This window comes from Notechis scutatus, chromosome 1 (genome assembly GCF_049901735.1).
Source record: "Notechis scutatus isolate UNSWTSFEM ecotype Mainland chromosome 1, rNotScu1.2, whole genome shotgun sequence".
Lineage (NCBI taxonomy): Eukaryota > Metazoa > Chordata > Lepidosauria > Squamata > Elapidae > Notechis > Notechis scutatus.
Genome location: NC_142009.1, coordinates 143,655,954 through 143,680,507, shown reverse-complemented (window position 1 = coordinate 143,680,507; position 24,554 = coordinate 143,655,954). Strand labels below are relative to the sequence as shown.

Genomic DNA, 24,554 nt, shown 5'->3' with positions numbered 1-24,554 from the left:
TCCTGTAATACCGGAAGTGATGAAATGGGCCTATAATTTGGCCTGAAAGGCCCTGCAGAGGCTTTTTCCAAGCTTCTTGGAGGCCGAAAAAGGCCACAAACCAGCCAAAACATCAGCTGTGAGGTGCAGTGCAGGTAAGGGGATGGGGGGAGGGGAATTGCGCATGCATGCGCAGGGGGCGTGGGGGTGTGCATTGCATTCTGGGTGCTGGCACACAAGTGCGGGCGCACTGGCACGCTTACAATTTTTGGCACAAGAGCCCAAAAAGGTTAGCCACCACTGATATAGAACCTCCAGTGATAAAGCAGCCACAACTTCTGAAGGCAAGCTGTTCCACTATTCAGGCAATTGTTCTCACTGTTAGGAAGTTTCTCCTTAATTCCAGGTTGATTCACACTCCTTGATTAGTTTCCATCCATTGTTTCGATATGGAAAAAAGGCACTAAATAAAATTGTTCTTTCCGCTCGACATTTTCTGAAAGAGAACATGCAAGGAAAGGTAGGAAATGACAAAGGGAAAAGATTAACAGAGGGGAAAATTAGGGTTGGCAGATCATGATCCTCTGATCATGATCTACCCAGAGGTCAGAACTATGATTGTGCTGCGTCCCCAGATATGATGAAGAATGCCACACCACCAAAATACCAGTCCAGTTGGCTTCAGTGTGAAGAACTATGTTGCTCTCTGCTGCAGCAGACTCTCTGGGACTGAACTATAGGGAGCCCGAAAGGGAGACCGTGAGGGTGAATGAACAGAAAGGAAAGCTTAAGTTGACTCTGAAAAAGGTTAAAATGTGCATATTGATTTTACAAGAACAAACACAACCCTTTATCCATTAGCAGGTCTTGCACAATTCCACTCTGTTATTATGAAATGTTCGGTGATTTCTGTGCTGAATTATTGTGAATAAGAAGAGGAAAACTAAACAAGGTAAACATATTTTGATTTCAAAATATGCTTCAATACTCCAGGGAATTCAATTAGTTCAGTTTCCCCAACCATGGCCATTCAGAGTCTCTACTGAAATTTAACAGGTAGAAGTCAACACAGCCTTCCCTATGGGCCCTCCTTATCTACAGTCACCTGGTATTTAAACGCTGGGTCTCCAAGCTTTTAGAAAGAGAGTAAGTCACCTGCACCAAGAAAGAAGACCAGTCCTGCCTAGTGTGACATACTGTAAAGGTGCCATGGTAAGTCTTCTTTCCAAGTCTTATCTTTATGTAATGGCACATGGCTGCAAAGATAGCAAGATAATTTGTACAATTAAGCAATGGCAGGGGGAAGGGGCAGCTCTTTATCACATAATACTAATACTCAGCAAAGTTTACTGGAAAGTATGCATATGGAATGTTATATTTACACAGGACATTCACAAGAATTTCTCTTCCCTCCTTCTCTCTGTCTCTGTCTCTGTCTGTCTCTATCTCCCTCCCTCCTTCCCTCTCCCTCCCCCTCTGTTCTCCCCTCCCCCCCCAGTATGGATTTATCAACTCCTGCCTGAAGTCCCTCCTAGTAGAGAAATTTGGTGAAGAAACATGGGAAAAGCTCAGGTAAATATTTATACCTTCACAGCATTATCACTGATAAAGCAAGACCATGGAACCAAGGAGATATCTGTATTCCGGAGGATGGGTTGGGGGTATTCAGGCTATAAGAGTCTGTGCTTCAGGTTAAGAGCGGGGTATAAGCCATGTGTCAGCTAAGAAGATACTCCTTTGGTCTTTTTTAGCTGCCAGAAAAAGGGAGTGGGGGAAAACAAGGCATTCCTTAAATGCCTAGATAATCACCCCGACAGCCCAAAGTTGTCGGAGCGTAAGAAGGGTATTGGAGAGCATGATGGATGACTCTTGGAGATGGATGTGTCCCATTGGAGAAGTCACATCCAGGGGTGGGGGAAGACCAAGGTCAAGGGGAAATGTATGGTGTGATTTAGTGTTGGCTGCACCCAGCTAAATGCCAACATGGCCTTTCTAATAAATCAATTTTCTTTTCCCTGAGATGCAGCTAGAGACTTTTGATTTGAATGAGGGTGGATTTGTTGGAGCCCTGACAGCTAGCCCATACTAAATTACATCATACATTTCCCCCTTGACCCTGGTCTTCTCCCCACCCACTGGATGTGACTTCTCCAATGGGACACATCCATCTCCAAGAGTCATCCATCATGCTCTCCAATAACCTTCTTAACCTGACACGATGAACATTTCTGCCACAACCCATTTATTATTTATCGCTACAAGTTTCTTTGAATGTTTCAGCTGACTTTGTGATCCCCTCACTAGATTCCAAAAACCTAGCAGGGCATAGCAATGCTTTTGGACTTACAACCACAATTGAACCCAAAATGTTGGTTGTTAAGTGAGACATTGGCTAAATGAGTTTGCCCCATTTTATGACCTCTCTTGCCACAGTTGTTAAGTGAATCACTGCAGTTGTTAAGTTAGTAACATGGTTGTTAATTGAATCTGGCTTCCCCATTGACTTTGCTTGTCAGAAGGTTGCAAAAGCTGATCACATGACCCTGGGACACAGCAACAGTCATAAGGATGAACCAGTTGCCAAGCATCCAAATTCTGATCACATGACCAGGGTGATGCTGCAAAGGTTGTAAGTGTGAAAAATGGTCATAAGTCGCTTTTTTCAGCGCCGTTGTAAGGATCAATAAGTGAACCATTGTAAGTTGAAAACTATCTGTAAACTAGTTTGAGCCAGTTGAATCTTGCACTCTAAATGTGTGTAAAATGTGTTGCTTTACCCAAATATGGCAAACCAGGTGGCAAATTGTGTTCCGTATTTCATTTCCTATTAGAACTTTTCTTTGGTATTGTCACAGAACTCAGGTTGGAACTGAAGACACCTTTATGACATATACAGTGTATGATGATTCTCTGACTGTGAAGTTGCTCAAAGAAGCCTGCAACATGCTAAGTACTGAGATAATTACATGTTTTACTTTGCTGTTTGCCTAGAGGTAGTATTATTCCCACTTACGGATGTGATAGGAAGAATTCTCAAACTGTCATCTTTTTAAGGCTGTATAATGTTAAGCAATACTCTAGTCAGTCATCCTGAATAAATTTATACTTATCTACTCTTGCACATCTCCTTACAATTATCTCTTCAAAACTGTAATAATGATTGAAATAGAATTAAAGTATTTTAACCCTGCTTTATTTTCTACATTAGCACATTTGTAATCATTTGTCTAACAGCTCTAGCAACATAGCAAATTAGTTTTGTGTCTTTTAGATTTCACATAATGCCTTATTTTATTTCTACAGTTTAATTCATTTTGCTCTAATTGCCTTATATAATTGCATATTGTTCTGGTCATTGACCATAACAAAGATATTACTTCCTTTTTTTACAGATTTTAGTAATTATTTTCATTTTTTAAAATATCCTTTTTCAATCTGTATTGTAGCTACATTTTAAAATATTTTCTCTTCTGTTTCAGTTATTCATTTTGAATAACTTAATAAATTAATTGATTGAGTTCAATGCTGTTAAACAAATTCATTTAAGAAGCTTAGATTACAGTTTGTGCTGCTCTCATATCACACTAAACTGTAATGTGGTTCCTTCCTTTTCATATTAGTAACAAATGAGAAAAGGGCTAGTGGATAAATTATGATTTGTTTTCAAATACTATATTACAATTTGAAATTATGGGTAGTCCGTGGTTTACTGCTTGCAACATTTGTTTGTCATGTTGATTAACATATGATACGTTTCTGGATTATTCTTTTTGTTTTGTGCCCAACTGACAGGCTCAATTGTCTTAATAGAGGTGCCTGCTAGGCTATGTAAAGTTTCAATGCAACTATTAAATTCAAAGATGATATGATCAAACTGAATTTCAATTTGAAGTTCAAATTGTAAATGTAAACCATTTCTTAAGCTAGTCATGCACCTATGTTGCAGATAAATTTCATGGATGGAGAAACTGAATGAAGTCTTGCAATTGTGGCAGCATGAAGGAAGATATCATGGAAAGACAAGGCAAAGCATGTTCATGAGAAAAGGCACATACTTTCTGCTGTGCCCAGGTATATATGCCATTATTCCCAAATCAGCTTTTTTTTTCCATGCAGAAATGCCAGAGGAAGCAGTGTTGAAGCTTTTTGGGCAATACTTTTTTAATTTCTGCAAAACATCAGGATATGATAAAATGCTACGGACACTAGGAGGAAATTTGATGGAATTTATTGAGAATCTTGACTCCTTACATAGCTATCTTGCTTTGTCTTACCAGGTACATTTTCTTCTGGGGAGACACAACTGAAACAGCTTAATGTTTGTGTGTGTTTGTGTGTGTGTGAGAGAGAGAGAGACAGAGACACACACACAGAGAAAAACAGAGAGAGAAAAACAGAGAGAGAGAGAGAATATACATATTTTTGTATTTTGATATGACAATAGATTCATTTCAAACTGTTGCAGAACAAGTCGAGATAGACAGTTTTGTGATATCAAACAAGTGACTAGCATCTTCCCCATTAAACCAAAACTAGGTAGAAGCTCAAAGGTGATAGGTTGGTCCTGTTATAATAAACTCACTGATAAGATACACATTTCTGTTTTCCAAAATTTTGTAACCTGCCCTCTTTCTTATTGCAATAGACTTAGTGTGAATCTGTGAGAGCCTTGCTTTCTTAGAGTTACCTGTAGGAGGTGAAATGTAATAGATGACCAAAACACTTAGAATTCTTAGCAGGCAGGCATGTTTTCCAGGAATTTGGGGAGTTATAATCAGAAGAAGGCTGAGCTATTGCTTTTCATTATAATTATAATGTATGGAATTGTCTTGCGTTTATACTGAAATGATGCAATTGTTGCCAAGGGATAGAAAGTTCATTTACATGAAAAATGTTTTTTTCCTGCCTTTGAACTATTTTAAATTACCTTTCAATATATGCCATGGCCATTCTTGACTATGACAAATATGTTTTTACATCACTAATATGCTTTAGCAGTGGGTATGTTTAAGAAAAAGGATGAGAGAATGAACAGACGGAGAGAGTTCTTGCATACAACTCATTGTGAAAGGAAAATTGGAATAAAATTGCATATAACCTGAACAGGTTCAAGGTGTTATGAATCAAGAGTTTAATTCTGTTATTGAAACATGAGACCTTCTCCAATGTTTCCAATACTATGAACAAATCTCAGAATACAAATTGGCAAACTCTTATTAACCAACACAATAAGGAAGAAATGCAAATTCTTCCATTTGCATTCCTTACCTATTGCTCTAGGTTGGCTTTTTGATTGTATATTGAATGGAAGGCCAATTGTGCAACAAAGATAAAAAAAATTGCATTTATAATGCTGGTGGGTATTAGAATAGACTCTTGGCTGTTTTGTCCTGCCTAGGAAATGAATGCACCATCATTTCGAGTGGAAAGGAAAGATGAGAGAGTGCTCCTCCACTATTATTCAGACAGGAAAGGCTTGTGTCACATCGTTCCAGGTACGAGGTCACCCGTTTCACAATGGAATATATCTTATATAACACTCGAATTGAGTGGGAACTTTTCCGTAAGTATACCAAGCATTGGAATTGACTACTTGTGCCAGGGTGGGTGGGTTGAATGAGATTTCTTTGCTTACCTCAATGACCTCTGTGGCTTTGACATAACTGTTCCACCCCTCCCCTCTATTTCAAGTCTTGTATAAAAGGCCTCAATTTGTGCCATCGATTTTAAAAACATTTTAGAATATAATTTGGTGCAAATATTATCATTCATTCCAATCAATACTTTTTAAGATGCATCTGTTTGTCTTAGGGTATACAATTAAAATGAAGTAACAAAGGCAAAGTGTCTGCCCAATTGTTGCTTAGAACAGAGAAAGGAGCACTTTACAAAGCTCGAGGTGACCTTGACTTGCATAGAAGGAAGCTGCTGAGATAGTCAAAAAGGGGGAGGTCTTGAAATCTGTTGGACCACAAAGGCCATCATCAAAGATCAGAACAGATTGGGATGGAAGTTGTAATCTAACACATCTGGATGACACCAGATCGGAGAAAGAAAGATAATTATTAAACAATAGTCTGAGCCAGGAATCTAATTATTTATTTATTTGTTTGTTTGTTTATTTATTTGTCAAGCAATTATAAGATAACAGGTATAAGTATAAACATAATTATTAATACAGGAAATGGATACATATAAGAGAAATAAAAAGAAACAATAGGACAGGGACGGTAGGCACAATGGTGCGCTTATGCACGCCCCCTACAGACCTCTTGGGAAAGGAGTGAGGTCAATAGTAGACAGTCTAAGGTTAAAGTTTTTGGGGTTTGGGGAAGAAACCACAGAGTCAGGTAGAGTATTCCAGACATTGACCACTCTGTTGCTGAAGTCGTATTTCCTGCAATCAAGTTTGGTGCGGTTAACCTTGAGTTTGTATCTATTGTGTGCTCTTGTGTTGTTATGGTTGAAGCTGAAGTATTCATTGACAGGTAGGACATTGCAATGTATGATTTTATATACTATACTTAGATTGGACCGAAGGCAGAGTAGTTCTAGGTTTTCTAGGTCTAGAATTTCAAGTCTGGTGGCATAAAGTATTCTGCAATGAGTAGAGGAGTGGAGAACTCTCCTTATGAAATATCTCCAAACCTTTAGACCAATGAACACATATGGGAGAAGTAGCAAGAATTTCAGCCAGCTTCTACTTCATTTCTGTTTTCTTTATCCTTTCTTTTTATTAAACAGGAAGACATGCTTCCTAACAAAGCACTTGAGTCAAGTCATCTACTATTTTTTATTTTCCAATAAGGTCTTTCGATAAGGCTGAGGTCTCTATTATACTTTATAGTTTGTTAGCTTCTTATTTACAATTATTGAGAGGGGGGATCAAATGCAAGCACCAAAGAAAATGTTCAGATGCAGACTGGGATGTACAGATATTTACAGAGCAAAACTGAAATCAGATTAAGTCACATCTGCCAGTTATCTGATCAGCAACCTTGGTGCTGGGTCTAAGAAAAAAGCTCCAGGATGTTTAGTTAGTTAGTTAGTTTTTTAAAATATGTGTTATAATTAAAACTATTATTATAAGCTGGGTTTCCAGTTTAGTGGACTTCTATCTTACACAGCTAGAAATTCTTCCCATATCCCTAGAAAGATTAATATAAAGAAAATACGTTTCCCATTTCTTTCTTCTGTTTTGCACTTCACTGCAAAGTTTGTTAAGAGGTTTGAATAACTTTCCTGAGCAATGAAGAAGAGCTTTGGAAGAACAGTGATGGGGGAGAAAATCACTCTAAACTTGAAAAGTTTTTAAAAGCTATGTGTGGCTGTTATTGAAAGAAGGGGATAAGAAACTTGCTTTTCATTAAGTTCCTTAAGAGCTGAGCCACTTTGGAAGGGATCTACATATTGCCATATAATAGGTGGTTTCTTTTTTCTTACATAGGGATTATTGAAGCTGTAGCCAGAGATTTCTTTGACTGTGAAGTGTCCCTGGAAATCCTTGAACAAAATGTAGAAGAGGAGCGCACTGGGAAGAAGGAGCATGTGGTGTTTTTTATTTTACAGACAAATGAAATAGTGAAGAAGGAAGCAATTTCTACATGTGAAGATGGGTCTCAGGAGGGCAAAGAGGTATGTTCTATAGGCAGCACCTTTCCCCCAATAAGATTGGCAAAAATGAGTAAAAATGTGTCACCGCAATGCTGGAAATGTAACACAATGCTAGGGACATACTATCACATGTGGTGGTCATGTACAAAAGCACAAGAATTTTGGTGGCAGATAAAGGTATGGTTGGAAGAGATGCTTGGCCAAAAAATAAAGTTTAGACCAGAAGTGTTCCTATGGGGAATTGTAGAAGAAAAATATAGTAAAGCAATGATATATTTAATGATACATGTCATAACTACTGCAAGATTAGTTTATGCCCCAATTTGGAAGATTGGAAATATCCCCACCGAAAGTGAAATAAAAAAAAATATATCTGTGCAGAGATGGACAGACTAACATTAGAGATTAAAGATAAGGATGAGACAGAATACTATGAAGCCTGGAACAAAATGTACAAGTGGTTGGAATCGAGAAAAAGTGGTCAGAACAAAATGTCCGATACTATATAGGATTAAAGGTGGAAGACATTTAGATTAAATATAACAAAATATAGTGGATAAAATAGTTATAGAAAAAGAATGTGAAAGGAAATTATGCTGTAAGTATGAATATAAATGGAAATGAATATGTCAATATGTTAATAGCACCAACTTAACAGTATAAGATAAATAGGAGATCAACCGTTGTATGTTGTTTCATGTTGTAGTATGTATGGCAAAATAACTGCCAGAAAAGTAATACTGTGTTCAATGTTTTTAATGTTTATTCAATGAAATTTTGTAAACAAAAAAAAAAAAGGAGGGCAAAGAGGTGATGTTTCTGTAGAAAGAGCAGAGGAGTTGATACAGAGTGAAGGAAATAGGAGTATCAAGAGCTGTGGTGACGCAGTGATTAGAATGCGGTACTGCGGGCTACATCTGCTGACTGCCAGCTGACTGCAATTTGGCAGTTTGAATTCCACCAGGCTCAAGGTTGACTCAGCCTTCCATCCTTCTGAGGTTGGTAAAATGAGGACCCAGATTGTTGAGGGCAATAAGTTGACTTTGTAAACCTCTTAGCAAGGGCTGTAAAACACTCTGAAACAGTATATAAGTGCTAGTGCTATTGCTATTTTTAAATTATGAGTTGTGCTCACATGTCATACAAAGCCTCTTTTAGAGATGACTTAATGTACTGGTTTTTTTTTCAGGAACAAGATGCGGTTTTTCAAAAAGGAAGAGGAAAAACGGCTGAACAGGAAGTCTCTTGTGATGTTTTGAGACAGGCAGTCAATTCTAAGGCAGGTAAGTTAGTAAATAGGTGATGGATGATATCTGGATCTCAAGAATGCAAGCAAAAGTCCTTGAGCTTGTTGACTATATGGAGCGTTATAGAAAGAGACCAAATGAGATCATGTGGCTGATTAACAGGGCAAGAGCAGTAGGCATTCTTTTCTGTAGAACACATCCTCCGTTTTTATTGTACTGTACATAACTCCTTGATTTGCTCTATGTAACAGCAAATGTCTCCATAAAAATAGACGGTAGTAAAGGTTGAGTTTTTATGTCATACAAAGGACTACGCCCTGATCGTATGATTTTAGATATTTGGGAATCTGAATTCTCGAGAATAGCACTATTTAAAAAACAACATTGTTATCCTATTTCTGAAGATGTCCAAAGCCATACAGTGTATTTTTGTAGAAAACTCAGCTGTTTCAAGGTCTAGCTCCAGTTCATGTTTTCTTGCTTTTGTCTTCCTCCATTGAAACTAAAATAATAGTGATCCAAGTAAGGGGAGGTTAGGAACCATAGGAATTACTGATGCCAGTCTTCTTCTAGGGAAAATTATCAAATATGGAGTGATAATTAAGGAATTTCTGATTGAATGGTTGAGAAAAATACTAATTCAAAGAACTAACCTTCCACGCCAAAGGGAGCACCACTGGTGCTCCATTTTGTAAAATAGAGGTCTTGTACCACACCGATCTCACTGCAGTTCTTCGGCAAAATGATATTTCACTTGAATACCGAAGAGAAAGATAAGCGAGTGTAAAGTGGAAATTAATCCAGAAATTGTCCTCCAGACCTTCCCAAACTGATGTCTTCTGATAGTCATGCTGGCTGAGGGATCAGGTGGGAGAAGCCAGGAAAAAAAATCTGTTTCGTTTCTACAGGAAACCTTTTACGTACCTTTGAACCGTTGTTCCCTGAGAGGCTTTGGATGGATGAGAGAACCTTCTGCCATGCATTTCCTTTCCACCTCGTGTTCGATGAAACAGTAAGGAAACCTTGGGATGGATTCTTTGGACTTAACCATTTAGCTAGAGGTGGGGCTGTTGTGGGCATGCTGAATCATTTCTATTGGACAAACACTTTCTGCAACAGGAGTACATAAATAATTAAAATTAGTAAAAAAAATAAAAATAAAGCCAAGGCAGGGCAGTCGTGCAGGTGAGGATTAGATTTGGAAAAAAATACTATCATGGTCTGCAGGGTGAGACAGTGATATGGGGATGTTACTAGAGGCATTGTTTGGGAGCAAGTTTTCTTTTAAAATAGATAAGATATCGTAAGAGTCAAAGGCTTTATGTATCGCTTTATTTACCATTTCCTTTTATCAGAAAAGTGAGAACTCATATAGTTATTTTAAGTGGTATGCTAATCCAGCATTATAGAAGATGCCTACAACCATTAAAAAGGAGGCTGGAATTGTTAGTTAATGAGTGCTGTGTGGTTTCTGCCCCCCCCACCCTCCGGAGTCCAGTCTTAAACCCAGTTTTACTGTGATATGAAAAACATATTTCAGGTGGCTCCACTTTAATTTTGAAGTAATGTTTTGTTACCTGTTGTTTCTGAAGAGGGTTTAAAAGTCATTTTTAGTTATTGAAATTACCTTTCGGTTCTCTCCTCAGCTGAAAATCAAACAGGCTGGTGTAAACATTCAGAAATGTATACCTGGGTTGCAAATCAGTGGAACCAGATTAGATGAGTATTTTTCTATTATTCATCCACAAGTCATGTTCGCTATTTCCAGCATGAAAAAGTTTATCAACAGCCAGTTTGTTCTCAAGATAAGGAGAGAAATTATGCCCAATTCATTGAAGAAACGGCCTGCGCTGAAACTCAGAGGTACAAAGCTTCTGTGAATTTCTGAAATTTAAAAATATTAAACATTTAAGAACAATAGAAGGAGGAATAAAATTACCACAGTCCATTTTCTAATAGTCAGGTAGCACAGTAAAGGATTAATTTAATCTTTCAATGAAATAGCAAAGGCCTACCTACCTATTATGATATTTCCTTTTGGGACAAGCAATGTTATGCTGAATGCACAAAAGTAGTAAGAAATAATAGAGAAGTGAACGCCATTGGATTAGCAAAGAAAATCTATATTACTCACATTCATTGTAATCCTCATATCTCTCTCTGTTTACAAAGCAAGCTGGCTTCCACCACGTCCATACCCAACATAGTAGTCTTTTGTTCTTGAGACATCTCAATGTCATGACCTTTCTCAGATTTTCCTTTACTCTTGATCCATCCACCCTTCCCTAAATAAAATAATTTATTTTACAGTTTGATTCAATTATTTTATATGATAAAAAACCACCTTACTGTACTTAACAGAATAAACAGAGTTGGAAGGGACCTTGGAGGTCTTCTAGTCCAACCCCCACTCAGACAGGAAACCCTATACCATTTCTGACAAATCGTTGCCCAATCTCTTCTTAGAAACTTCCAGTGTTGGAGCATTCACAACATCTGAAGGGTACCAGGCTGAGGTGACAGTAGTGAAGCAGCCCCCAACAGGAAAACACAATGTTATTATATTGAGTTTTCAGGCAGTCACCTTTGGCTTAAATGGCTTTTTGATGCATCTTTTGAAGATTATGTAAGTGATAACTTCCCTGATCAGAGAAAGAGGAAGAACTGACTGGATACCTCTTGCCTCTCAACATCCATATTTATTTATTTTTATTTATTTATTTGATTTGCCAATTGTTTACAAGATAATAAGTATAAGTGTATACATAGTTGTGAATACATGAAATGGGTACATATAAGAAAAATAAAAGAAGAATAAGAGAAACAATAGGACAGGGACGGTAGGCACGTTGGTGCGCTATATGCCGCCCCCTACAGACCTCTTAGGAAAGGGGTGAGGTCAATAGTAGACAGTCTAAGGTTAAAGTTTTTGGGGTTTGGGAAGAAACTACAGAGTCGGGTAGAGTATTCCAGACATTGACCACTCTATTGCTGAAGTCGTATTTCCTGCAATCAAGTTTGGTGCGGTTAACTTTGAGTTTGTATCTATTGTGTGCTCTTGTGTTGTTATGGTTGAAGCTGAAGTATTCATTGACAGGTAGGACATTGCAATGTATGATTTTATATACCATGCTTAAATCAGACCGAAGACGGCGTAATTCAAGGTTTTCTAGTTTTAGAATTTCAAGTCTGGTGGCATAAGGTATTCTACAACGAGTAGAGGAGTGAAGAACTCTTCTTGTGAAATATTTCTGGACTTTCTCAATTGTGCTAATATCAGATACGTAATGTGGGTTCCAGACTGATGAACTGTATTGAGTATTGGTCTAGCAAATGTTTTGTATGCTCTGGTTAGTAGTGTGATATTACCAGAGAAAAAGCTACGTAGGATTAGGTTAACAACTCTTAATGCCTTTTTGGCTATGTAGTTGCAGTGGGCTCTAGCACTTAGATCATTAGAGGTGAGTATTCCAAGGTCCTTTACAGAGCTTGGGTCATCAACAAGATCTTGACTATTCAGCTTGTATTTTATTTTCTGATTTTTTTTGCCAATATGTAAGACAGAGCATTTATTTGTTGAGATTTGAAGTTGCCATTTGTTTGACCATTCTGATGCATAGTCAAGATCTTTTTGTAGGGTAGCAGTATTGTCTGTGGTATTGAACAGCTTTACATCATCAGCGAAAAGAACGCAATTGCTCTTAATATGATCACAAAGGTCATTTATGTAGAGTATGAAGAGAGTTGGTCCTAGAACACTGCCTTGGGGACACCACTATTGACAGGTACAGAATTTGATAGGATGCTCCCAATTTTGACCATTTGTTGTCTGTTTGCCAGGAATGCTTCTATCCAGTTATTCAGTTGTCCAGAGATACCATAGGATTTTATTTTTAGGAGTAGTTTGTCATGTACCACTGAATCAAAGGCTTTACAGAAGTCTATGTAGATTGCGTCTATTGCTTTGCCCTGGTCGAGTTGTGTCGTCCATATGTTTTTGCAGTGTAAGAGTTGCAGATTACAGGATAGTTTTTTCTGAAACCAAATTGTTTATTGGAGAGTAGGTTGTTTGTCTCTAAGTGGAGAATGATGGATTGGTTAATAATTGATTCCATGACTTTACAGGTGACGCAGCATAAGGAGATTGGTCTGTAATTTTCAACTAGGCTTGGGTCTCCTTTTTGAAGATGGGGATGACTGTGGCTTGTGACCATAGGTTAGGCAAGGAGCTGGTCCTGAAAGATTTTTCAAAGATTATGCTTAGAGGTTTGGCTATGGCAGTGGATAGCTTTTTTTAAGAAGTAGGCACATATTCCATCAGGTCCAATAGATAGAGATGGTTTTAGATTGCGTAGTGCTTTTTCAACATTGTCTTCTGTAAAATCGATATGTATTAGATCATTGTTGTTATCTGTTGTACGGCTAGGAAATACTGGGCATGATCCATTGCTGTTTACAAATACTGAGCTGAAGAATGTGTTAAAGATGTTGGCTTTAGTGGTGTCATCGTTGCAGTCTTTACCATCAGGTCCTATCAAGGGTGGGATAGACCTTGAGTCTTTTAGTTTGTTGTTTACAAAATTGTAAAAAGCACGGGTGGAATTGGTGCTTAGAAGGTTTTCCTCTTGTTTAATGTGATAATTGATGCATTCGGTCTTTATCTGGTGGCATAAATTTTTGTATCGGCTTTTGAAATTGGCAACGTGACCAGATTTGTTTTTCCGCCAGAGTGATCTCTTTTTGGATTGAAGTTTCCTTATTGTTATGGGTAATCTGCTTTTTGTTTTGTTTTGGGAGTTGTTGTTGGTACATATAGTTTGATGACTCTTTTGACTTCAAGTAAAAATATGTTGTAATGGTCTTCAACAGTATTGCATCCAGTGAATAGAGATTGCCAATCAAGGGATGAGAGATCGTTGTCTATAAGATCATAGTTGCCTTTTTGAAGTTACAATTGGGGATTACATCATTGTGGTGATTTTTGTGTGGGCGTATGTTGAGACAAAAGTCAATCATATTGTGGTCACTGCTGGAAAAGGGTTCTTTAGTTTGTATTCCGTAAATTAAATTCAAACTATTGCAGAAGATGAGATCGAGGCAGTTGTTTAGTCTAGTGTTGTTGGTTACTAGTTGTTCCAGTCCCAGATTTGTAATAGCATTGTAGAAGGTTGTGTGTATGATTTCAGTTGTACATTCATTTAGGGTCCAGTCAATATGAGGTAGATTGAAATCACCAAGAAAGATAAAAGGGTATGGGCAGGATGCAGCCCATGTTAGTAATGTATTTAGCTTGTTTACATGTTCGATGTCATAATCAGGTGCTCTGTAACATAGTAAGAATCGAATTGTGATATTTAAGGATAGTTCACAGATGATGGTCTCAGGAAGAGCAAGCTCCTGGGTAACTTGGATATTTTTTAGATGTAAGGACTTTTTATAGAAGATAGCAACACCACCTCCTCTCGAATTTCATGATCTGATCGGTAAACATGATAGTCCCTTACTGTGGTAATGGAGTCAGGGAGAGATGCATTGAGCCATGTTTCACAGACAAATATAATGTCGAATTTAGCCATATTTAGTAGGAGGAAAAATTCAGATATTTTATTCACGAGGCTTCTTGCATTGAGTAGTTTGCATTTAAGGCCAGTAGTAGTTGGAATTGAGGTAGTTAGGGGCGTGCATGCCTAGTCTTGGGTGATGGTGGATCGGTTGAGGTAGGGTTGTGGTTGAGGGTTAAAGCTGAGTTGCGGGTTGTGTGGCTTACTTTTGATACAGTCAGCATGGTAGTCAATGTACAGGTCCTTCTCTCCATTGTCTAGACGTTTTTGAGTTCAGTGCGGAGTACGGGAGCGGGCACGTTGCTGTATGGTTAGGTCAGGGCGACACGGAGGTTCTTATGGTTGGTGTTGGTTTTGGCGAGTGAATTTATAGTGTAAATGAATTTACGTTTGCTTGATTCATTTTTGCAAATGACCCTGCACAAGCGTGGGGCCACAGAGCCGTCTCTGTTTTTGAGCTCTCGGCCAATGCGGAAATGTCAAGTATTTCATCAGCGGAGATGGTTGATGCTTGATAATCACTGATGATGTTTCGGACAGTTGTGATGTCATCATTGTCATTGATGTCCTCTAGACCAAATAAGATGGCGTTTGGACGTTTCCGTTCACGCTCAACGGCTTCTCTGATGAGGATTGGGATATCAATATTTGTCTGGGTTGTGTTTATTTGTGGATTGGGTTTTGGATTGGGTTGTGGTTGTTGGGTAGAGATGTGGTTTGTAGCTATTGGATGTTCAGGTTTTTGCGTTGTGTCTTTTTTTTCAAGGTTGGATATTCTTTCTTTTACGGCGTCCAGGGATGCTACTATGGTGTTAAGGGATGTTTCAATGGTTTCAATGGTATCAACTCTTTTAGACAGATCCAGTTTGGGTCTGCATGATTTGCAGAGATATGGAAACTCATTGGATGATTCTAGGTATTGAATCATTTGCTCAGGTAATCCCAAGCAGTCATGATGAGCGTATTTTTACATAGAGAACATTTGATGGAGTTTTCATTATCCTTTAGATTTTTGTAGCATTTAAGGCATGTGCAGGAGTCTTGTGGTTCATTGGTGGGGATTATCTTCTCTTTAGGTTGTGGTTTGGCGTTGGATTTTCTTTTTGGCATGGTAGGTTTGTTAAGATAGTACGTTGATTGAATTAATTAAAGGAACAATTTTGGGTAATCTATATAGCCAATATCACATCAAACAATCAATTGCAGTAATCTCTCTAGTCAGATAATATTCCTGAGCAACAATCAGCCTAATCAATTAATTACTCTAATCACTAATCAATTAATTACACTAATCATTAATTACACTGTTCATTTAAATTCACTAAATCATTGATTTTACTATTCAATTAAATTACATGAATCTTGATCTTTTAAACTAGTCAGTAATCACACTATTTGCACTAAACACTCTAATCACACTAATCAATTAAAACAATAAATCAATTAAACCATTAATAAAATATTTTATAGAAATTCCAGACAACGATTCTGCCATCTGCCCCACAAGAGATGAGTTGCCGAGTGTGATGGGAATAAGAGAGGGACTGAACTTTATCACTACAGACCAAACAGAGTAAAATAAAAACAATGTTAGGAATCATTTATGAATAGGATCAGTAACTGGAACATGCAAGTTTCCTCCATCTCTCTTGTCTGTCACACATACAAAATCTGAAATCTCCCTCCATGTCCTGCCTTTATGCGCAGCAAAATTAGAATAGAATAGAATAACAGAGTTGGAAGGGACCTTGGAGGTCTTCTAGTCCAACCCGCTGCTTAGGCAGGAAACCCTACACCACTTCAGACAAATGGTTATCCAACATCTTTTTAAAAACTTCCAGTGTTGGAGCATTCGCAACTTTTGGAGGCAATTTGTTTCACTGATTAATTGTTCTAACTGTCAGGAAATTCCTCCTTAGTTCTAGGTTGCTTCTGCCCTTGATTAATTTACAACTGTTGCTTCTTATCCTGCCCTGAGGTGCTTTGAAGAATAGCTTGACTCCCTCTTCTTTGTGGCAGCCCCTGAGATATTGGAATGCTGCAATCCTGTCTCCCCAAGTCCTTCTTTTCATTAAAGTAAATTAATTCCTTCATGTTGATCATTCATTTCTGTATCCAATCCACATTCATTTAGCACCTTCTTATTCTTGATCTTGTCTCTACTTTTTCTTTTACATATAAAGTTCTTAACAATCCCTGTAATAGAACTTGCAAAAAAAGTCAGCCGAGTTCCTTTCATTTTTCTACCTAAATTGGGAGTGAATAATGCTATCCTAATTCAGATGTTTACCACTAAATTCTGATAGCACAATTGTAGGGCAATTTTGGAGATATCAAACAGGGAAAGACCTGAAAATTACAATAACTTGTAAGAAGCTGCCCATCTTTATGTTATTGTACTGAGTGATCTTGATCAATCTGTTGCCTTTAATTCTTTCAAAACCTTGCACAGGAATGAAAGATTCTAGATCCTAAATTCTAAACCCAAAATAAAAGAAGGTATTGAAGCATTTGCAAAACCTATGAAATTTAGACATTAGACCTGTGATGGTGAACCTATGGCACGCTTGCCGGAAGTGACAGGCAGAGCCATTACTGCCGGCACGCAAGCCTCGCCCAAAGCAGGTTTACTGCACATGCGTGCGCGCCGCGCACCCACCAGCTGATTGTTGGGTATCTGGCACACATGCACGGGAGGTGGGAGACACATGCATGCGCAGAGATGCGCAGCATGCATGGGGTTGCTTGCGCATGCACAGAGATATGTGTTGCATGTGGGGGGTCATGCATGCATGCGCAGGAGGGTGGGGGGACCTATGTACATTGCCTTCTGGGTGCACATTGCCTTCTGGGTGCGCGCGCAATTATCAGCACAGGAGCCCAAAAAGGTTAGCCACCATTGCATTAGACCCACAGAACAGTGGTGGGATTCAATTTTTTTTCTACCGGTTCTGTGGGCGTGGCTTGGTGGGCGTGGCTAGGAAAGGATACTGTAAAAATCTCCAGTCAGAGGTGGTATTTGCTGGTTCTCTGAACTACTCAACATTTCAGCTACCGGTTCTCCAGAACTGGTCAGAACCTGCTGAATACCACCTCTGCCACAGAATCTATAATCTTCACATTCAGTTTACTGACAGTTATCTAGATAATATTCAGCTAATTCATCAATTAAGCCTAATGGAAAGCATTGTATAATGTATTTATTGGAAAAAGGACAAATGATCTGGATGGATTGCAACCGTAGCATGATCTACTTGTGCTCACCAAAGCTCCGCAGTTTGGATGAGTTAAAAGAACAAGGGATGCACCTTTCTGACATCGCCCAACATGACCCAACAAGAGACCTCATTCTCTTCAACCAGCAGCGGCTGGCAGAGATAGAGCTATCAAACCAACTTGAGAGAAAAAAGGAAGAGCTCAGGATTCTCTCTAAGAACCTAGAGATAGAAAAGAAGAAATCAGAAACTTTACTCTATGCCATGTTACCAAAACACGTGGCTAATCTGCTGAAGGAAGGCGAAAAGGTTGATGCAGGTATGGCAATTTTATTATGTTTGATTATCAAATAGAAAATGGCATGTCGTAAAACAGGAAGGGGGAGGAATTCAATCGAATATTTGGAAACACTCCCTTCTAAGCTAAGATTCTGTGTGTATGGACTTGCTTTGCATAGAGGTCTGGTTTCCAGGGAACCAAAAGAAAGCAGGACATATACTGTATTTAGGACACAGATATTTTCCATAATGTTTACTTTTCAGGTAAGTACAAAACTCAACTATGTGCAGTCTCATAATTTTAGGAAACATGATAATTTGACATGCACCTTACTGCTTCAAAAGGGTGGACTTACTTTTTCAAAATAATTCTGTTGCCTAGGGATTTGCATACTATTACTTACATTTTTAGGCCAATTGTGAGCGTTTCTAAACTTCGTTGTAAACTAGATTTTAGAAGGTATAGTGGAAAGGCTTTCAGCCTCATGTGTGTTTTGAAATGACACAGGAATTTGTTTCTTTGTTCATCAATTTATTTCAATCAAGCCTAACATCTAATCCACTGGAGCCCATCCATCAATATACACACCTTATATATTAATCAAGTGAGAGGTCACATATGCTGCAATTTGTTTTCCAGCTTTTAGTAGGATTCAGACAAGTGGCAACAATAGTTAAAGGTCATTTTCCATTAAGCATTGTTGGACTTTTGGCTTGAGTATTTTATCCTTGCCATATTAAAAACCAAAAACAGAGAAACCATTGCTTCTGAAAACTGACTGTTCTATTTTTTTTTCCTTTTCATTTGTTCCCCAGGAGATTTTAGCTGCTGCACAATACTTTTTAGTGATGTAGTGACTTTCACAAACATCTGTTCTGTCTGTGAACCTATTCAGATTGTGAACATGCTTAATCTAATGTATTCCAAGTTTGATCGTCTGACTAACATCCACGGAGTTTATAAAGTAAGTATGGCTGACATTTATAGCATTTGCTGCTGTCTTTTGTAGCCCAAGGGCATATGATGAATGGATGGATAATTTTAGATTGGCAGCAAGAAGGGAGAATGAATCCTGAAAACCACGAGCTTCCTATACCAACTTCTAGACTAGATATTGCTTAGTATAATTTAGCAATTTTCTGGCTTGCAACCTTTCCCTCCCTTTTTCCCTTCCTGAAAAGAGATCAATCTGCTCTCACAGCCATCCCCACAGCCTGGTACCTCGCAAATACATTTGGACTGGAACTCCCAGAATTTCCAGCAATTGGCCATACCAACTGTTTAACGAGATTTTTTTTAGTTTGAATTGAACAAGTTGATTTTAACAAATGTTTGCAAGAGTTTTTAAATTGGCTATTAAAAGAGCCGTGGTGGCTCAGTGCAGTTAGAATGCAGAATAGCAGGCAAACTCTGCCCCACAGCCTGAAGCTTGATCCTGCCTGGCTCAAGCTTGACTCAGCCTTCCATCCTTCGGAGGTTGATAAAACGAGGACCCAGATTTTGGAGGGCAATATGCTGACACTGTAAACCGCTTAGAGAGGACTGTAAAACACTGAGAAGCGGTATATAAGTGCAATTGCTATTGCTATTAATGTTACTGCAATTGCATGTGTCTGGAGAGTAACAGATTGGGAAAGACATAGATAATGACAGTATATAATGTATTTTTATTAATTAGCCAGGGCAATCCAATGTCTTTACCACTGTTTGCTTAGCGGTAAATGAGATACACCTTTGTAGCTGCATTAGTCAGCATTTTGGCACTGGGTTCAGAAACTCAAATCCTTTGTCATATTTTAATGTACTTGAGCTTTTATAGTTAATTTCTCATCAACAATATATTGAGCACTAACTGTACAATCTAAGTAATCCGCTTACTGAATATTATATTTTTGCATCAATTTTCCCCATGTTTGCTTTTTTCACTTGTTCATTTGTCCTTTTTTTCATTAAAAATTATTAATAAATAAAAGATTTTTTTTTTAAAGAAAGCATTGTAGTAAGTGATTCCCCAAGAAAAATGAAAGAACTAGGAGTAAGGGGCCAAGATTAGTCCCACGGTGAGATAGACAGCAAATAAATTAAATAAATAAGGAGATATGCTTGTTATGTTCATTTACAGAATTTTTGGAAGTTTAGTTCCCCTTAACTCCAATTAGCAGTGGAATGTAAGAATTGCAGACCAAACATCTGGAGAGTACCAGCACGCAAGCCTAGACAAGTGGTTTCCATGCGTACATTACTATGCATCTTGCTTTACAGGTAGAAACCATTGGTGATGCCTACATGGTTGTAGGAGGAGTCCCAGTCCCAGTTGCCAATCATGGTGAAAGGGTGGCTAATTTTGCCCTTGGCATGAGAATTGCTGCAAGAGAAGTTATGAATCCTATTACCACTAGACCTATACAGGTAAGTCATAGTTTAAAGACTTAAACATAAGAAAGAGATCAAGCCATCTCACTTGTAGGAGAGAGAGAGAGAGAGAGAGAGAGAAGGAGGGAGGGAGGGAGGGAGGGAGGGAGAGAGGGAGGGAGAGAGAGAGAGAGAGAGAGAGAGAGAGAGAATATTAAAACAATATGATTAGCGGTGACCAATTGTTGTGTTCTTCCTTTCCCCAAATGGTCTCCCTTTACATGGCTATCTGCTAAATGTTGATGTATATCATATAAGGAATAAGTCTCTGGATTTTTTTTTTTATTCCTCAGTTCCCCTTCCCTCCTATAGATATTTTTTTAAAATTGGGATCCTGCTGAGTGAGGATTTTATTTTTATTTTTTCTAAATTTGAACAGAAACTACGCCCAATAAATAAATAAATAACTGCCAAGCCAATGTCTGTTACACCAACTGAAATCACTAAATATAAGCAAGTCAAGCTTTTCATTTCCTCAAAAATATTTAAAATATTTATTTGAAATGTTCCTGTGGTATTTTTAATGATAAACTCCTTCTAAGGTGGCTAAGATACATAAAAAAGGTAAGAAGATATTAATCAAGCCCCAAATTATAAACAATATATAACAAAACTTAAAACACAAAATCAATCCCAGCTCCAAATGAGGGCCCAGGTGGAACAATTACAAGGGAAAGATTATTTGTATAAATGGATCTCTGGAATGTTCCTCATGATAAATGATAAGAAACACCAAAAAAATTGTTAAAAGTATAATTTGGGTTTCTTCCAGAACCCACTAAGGGAATATATCTCTATAAGAACCTCTTCCACCTTGTGGTTTCCATATTGTGTTTCTCTCAACAGATTAGAATTGGGATACACACTGGACCAGTGCTAGCTGGTGTAGTTGGGGAGAAAATGCCCAGATACTGTTTATTTGGTGATACCGTCAATACAGCTTCCAGGATGGAAAGCCATGGATTGCCAGACAAAATCCATATCAGCTCCACAACATTCAAGTAAGTAAGGGCTTGCAATGAAATACCAAATCCATCAGACGGGATCTTGATTGTGCCGGAATTAAATCTCATAATCTGCTTTGCATATTGTGCTAAGCCAAAATATGGTTTATTCATGGATAACTTTGTGCGGTGCTAGCCAGGTATGGCCAATTAGCAATAAGTCATTAACTCTACATGTTGTTGTTTCTTGCACTGCACAGAGCACTTCCTCCTCAAGTGTTTGAGACAGTGGAAAGGGGAGCCATAGAGGTGAAAGGCAAAGGGAAAATGACAACCTATTTTCTGAAACAAAATCTCAGTGCTACTGAGGATGAAATAATGGGACGGGTTGAAGAGACTTTTAGGAATGTTTGTAGCAATGGTATGTAATATACTGTCTATATATATAATTGTGTATGAGTGTGGGTATGTATGTGTGGGTGGGTGGGTGTATGCATGGGTGTGTGGGTGTGAGTACAGGTAGTCCTCAACTTACAACAGTTCACTTAGTGACTGTTTGAAATGACAATGGCACTGAAAAAAGTGACTTATATGACCATTTTTCATACTTATGACTGTTGCAGCATCCCCGTGGTCATGTGATCTGCATTTGGATGCTTGCCAACTGACTCATATTTATGATGGTTGCCTTGTCCTGGAGTCATGTGATCACCTTTTGCGACCTTCTGACAAGCAAAGTCGATGAGGAAGGCAGATTCACTTAACAATGTAACAACTGCAAGTGATTCACTTAGCAAAGGTGGCAAAAAAAAAGGTCAGAAAATGGGACAAAATTCACTTAACAAATTTCTCACTTAGCAACATAAATTTTGGGCTGAACTGTGGTCGTAAGTTGAGGTCTACCTGCACACATACATCAGAGATGTCCTTATGATGAGTGTCTTCCTCAACCAGTTTTAATGGTATTTTAAATTTCGACTGTCAGACTTCTTAGCCAGTATGAGCAATAGGAATACTGCAGCAATAGTGCCAACATAGTTGGAGGATACCAATTTAGGAAAAGTAATGTATTTCACTGTAATCCCGAGACTCAGCTACCACTGATATTCTGAAAAGCCAGTCCTGTCTCATAACTCTACAATTTCATGTCAGAAAATTGGAGGGTCATTTACAGTACACTGACAGGACTGTATGTACTTCGAGAGGTTTCCACCTCAACCTTTAAGAAATTAAATCAAATATGATTACAGTTTTGAAGAAAATCTGTCAAGTCTCATTTCATCCTTTCTTTTATCTATCTTTACCTGTTCTGTTCCTGGCCCTGGTAGCCGTTCTGTTTGCTTCTGATGCCATCCAGTGTCATTACAAACATATAGCACAGAGATATGAACTAATCCGTGGTGGCCCAGTGGTTAGAATGCAATGTGGCAGGCTGACTCTGCCAACTGCCAGGAGTTTGATTCTGAATGGCTCAAGGTTGACTCAGCCTTCCATCCTTCCAAGGTCAGTAAAATGAGGAGCCAGATGATTGGGGGCAATAGGCTGACTCTGTAAACCCATTAGAAAGGGATATAAAACACTGTGAAGCGGCATACAAGTCTTAAATTCTATTGCTAATCCACATGGCAAACAATTTACTTAATAGTGAGAGAGGGATGAGATTGGCAAAAACTGACTTGTTGGAAGGCCTCCATTTATTATATATGTATATTATGTATAATTATTACACCTTTAAAAACTTTATTTCTGGGACAGAGGTGATATTAAGCAGGTTCTGACTAGTTCTGGAGAACCAGTAGCAGAAATTTTGAGTAGCTCGGAATACCACTTCTGACTGGCCCCACCCCATCTGTTCTCTGCCTCCCGAGTCCCAGCTGATAGGCTGGGTCTTCTTTTGTTGCCCTATACAGGAGAACGGAGCTGGAAAGCAGGTTAGTGGGGTGGGGAGGGAATGGGGATTTTTCAATAACCTTCCCCCTGTAGTGGGGTGGGAATGGAGATTTTACAGTATCCTTCCCCTGTCACGCCCACCAACCGGTAGTAAATTTTTTTGAATCCCACCACTGTTCTGGGACCAACTAGATAAAGTAATCCCTCAGATTTGATGACAGAATTCTCAGAATTCTTCACTGGTATCTCATGAAAACATGTATAGTAGGCTCAATATATGCAGATGGGAGGATTTAGGTATAGGTAATCTTTGTTGATGATATGGTGGTACCTTTTGATCAGATTCCCTATGATTTTTACATTGTGCATCTGTCTGCTTTAGTCATTTTAGGCCTGCTGCTGCTTATCGTAGTTCCATAGTTTGGAGAAGGAACCACAAAGAACATGCAGTGTTTTCCAGGGTTATATCTGTAGCAGCATTAATCTAGGAATGAGAACATTTAGAACCTGGAGGTTGACTGCACTTGAATGAACCTCCCCTCTCTCAATCTAACTCATCTCATTGGGAGACTGTCAAAATAATGGTGGGAAAGTAGAAACAAGCCGTCCAGCAACACTTAAATCATGGTTATCATAAGAAAATTATTTCTAAGAATTTCTAAGAGCCTATGAAAGTTACAAACCACTTCAATTTCAGGGGACTCCCTACTTCTTAAAATTCTATATTCTACAATTAATTATTAAGGAGAAGAAAGAACCATTCTTTTCTATTGGCATAAAGAATAACATGGACATAACTGTTGGGTTGTTTGCATATTTGAGTTTTGTAACTTGCTTTTTTCGCCTAGGTGCACACACCTGCAAGTTTAAGAAGAAAGATCTGAACTTGGTCAAGCAGTTACATGAACTTTACTACTATTGTTTATGAAAATAGCAATTCTCACCTATGAAAACTGACAAAGGATTAGCAGGGGTGATCCACAGAATGGCTCACAAACTGGTTCTGGCCATAGCTCAAACTTTAATGGGAATATTCCAAATTGTTTTTCTCACACCTTTGTTCTCCCTCTGCCCCCCAGATAACCTATTAGAAGCTGAAAGTTGTCATGGAGAACAATCGCAAGAGGAAAAAGAATCATTGCTTTCAAAACATCTTGGTGACAACCGCACACCTTCAGCATTTTGCATTCTCTTTTAGAAAAGTTCAGCCATCACACTGTGGGCTTTCAGTGAGTTTTTGTAATTTTCTCACCTTACTCAGAGTCAACAGTGGTTTATATAATTAGTATTTGATCCTAGGTGATTAGCAAAAATGTAATAAATCTTCTAATAAGTGCTGAAAATGTAGTCAAAATCCAGGTTAATTTTATCACATGTGTTGGTCTTGCAACTATGTGAAAACATACTGGATT

At 38.3% G+C, this 24,554-nt stretch overlaps 1 protein-coding gene across 1 annotated transcript; it reads left to right on the top strand.

The window, feature by feature from the left end:
• The first annotated feature begins 675 nt into the window (after positions 1 to 675).
• Positions 676 to 24,340, top strand: LOC113412657 (guanylate cyclase soluble subunit beta-2-like). Its single transcript, XM_087952303.1, has 15 exons — positions 676 to 744; positions 1,478 to 1,551; positions 2,835 to 2,929; positions 4,096 to 4,256; positions 5,378 to 5,474; positions 7,427 to 7,614; positions 8,783 to 8,876; positions 9,701 to 9,852; positions 10,487 to 10,703; positions 17,615 to 17,935; positions 18,712 to 18,860; positions 20,159 to 20,305; positions 21,155 to 21,309; positions 21,513 to 21,673; positions 24,222 to 24,340. Exons 1-15 carry the CDS (start codon positions 676 to 678, stop codon positions 24,338 to 24,340), a joined length of 2,199 nt encoding a protein of 732 aa, XP_087808429.1.
• Positions 24,341 to 24,554: the final 214 nt, after the last annotated feature.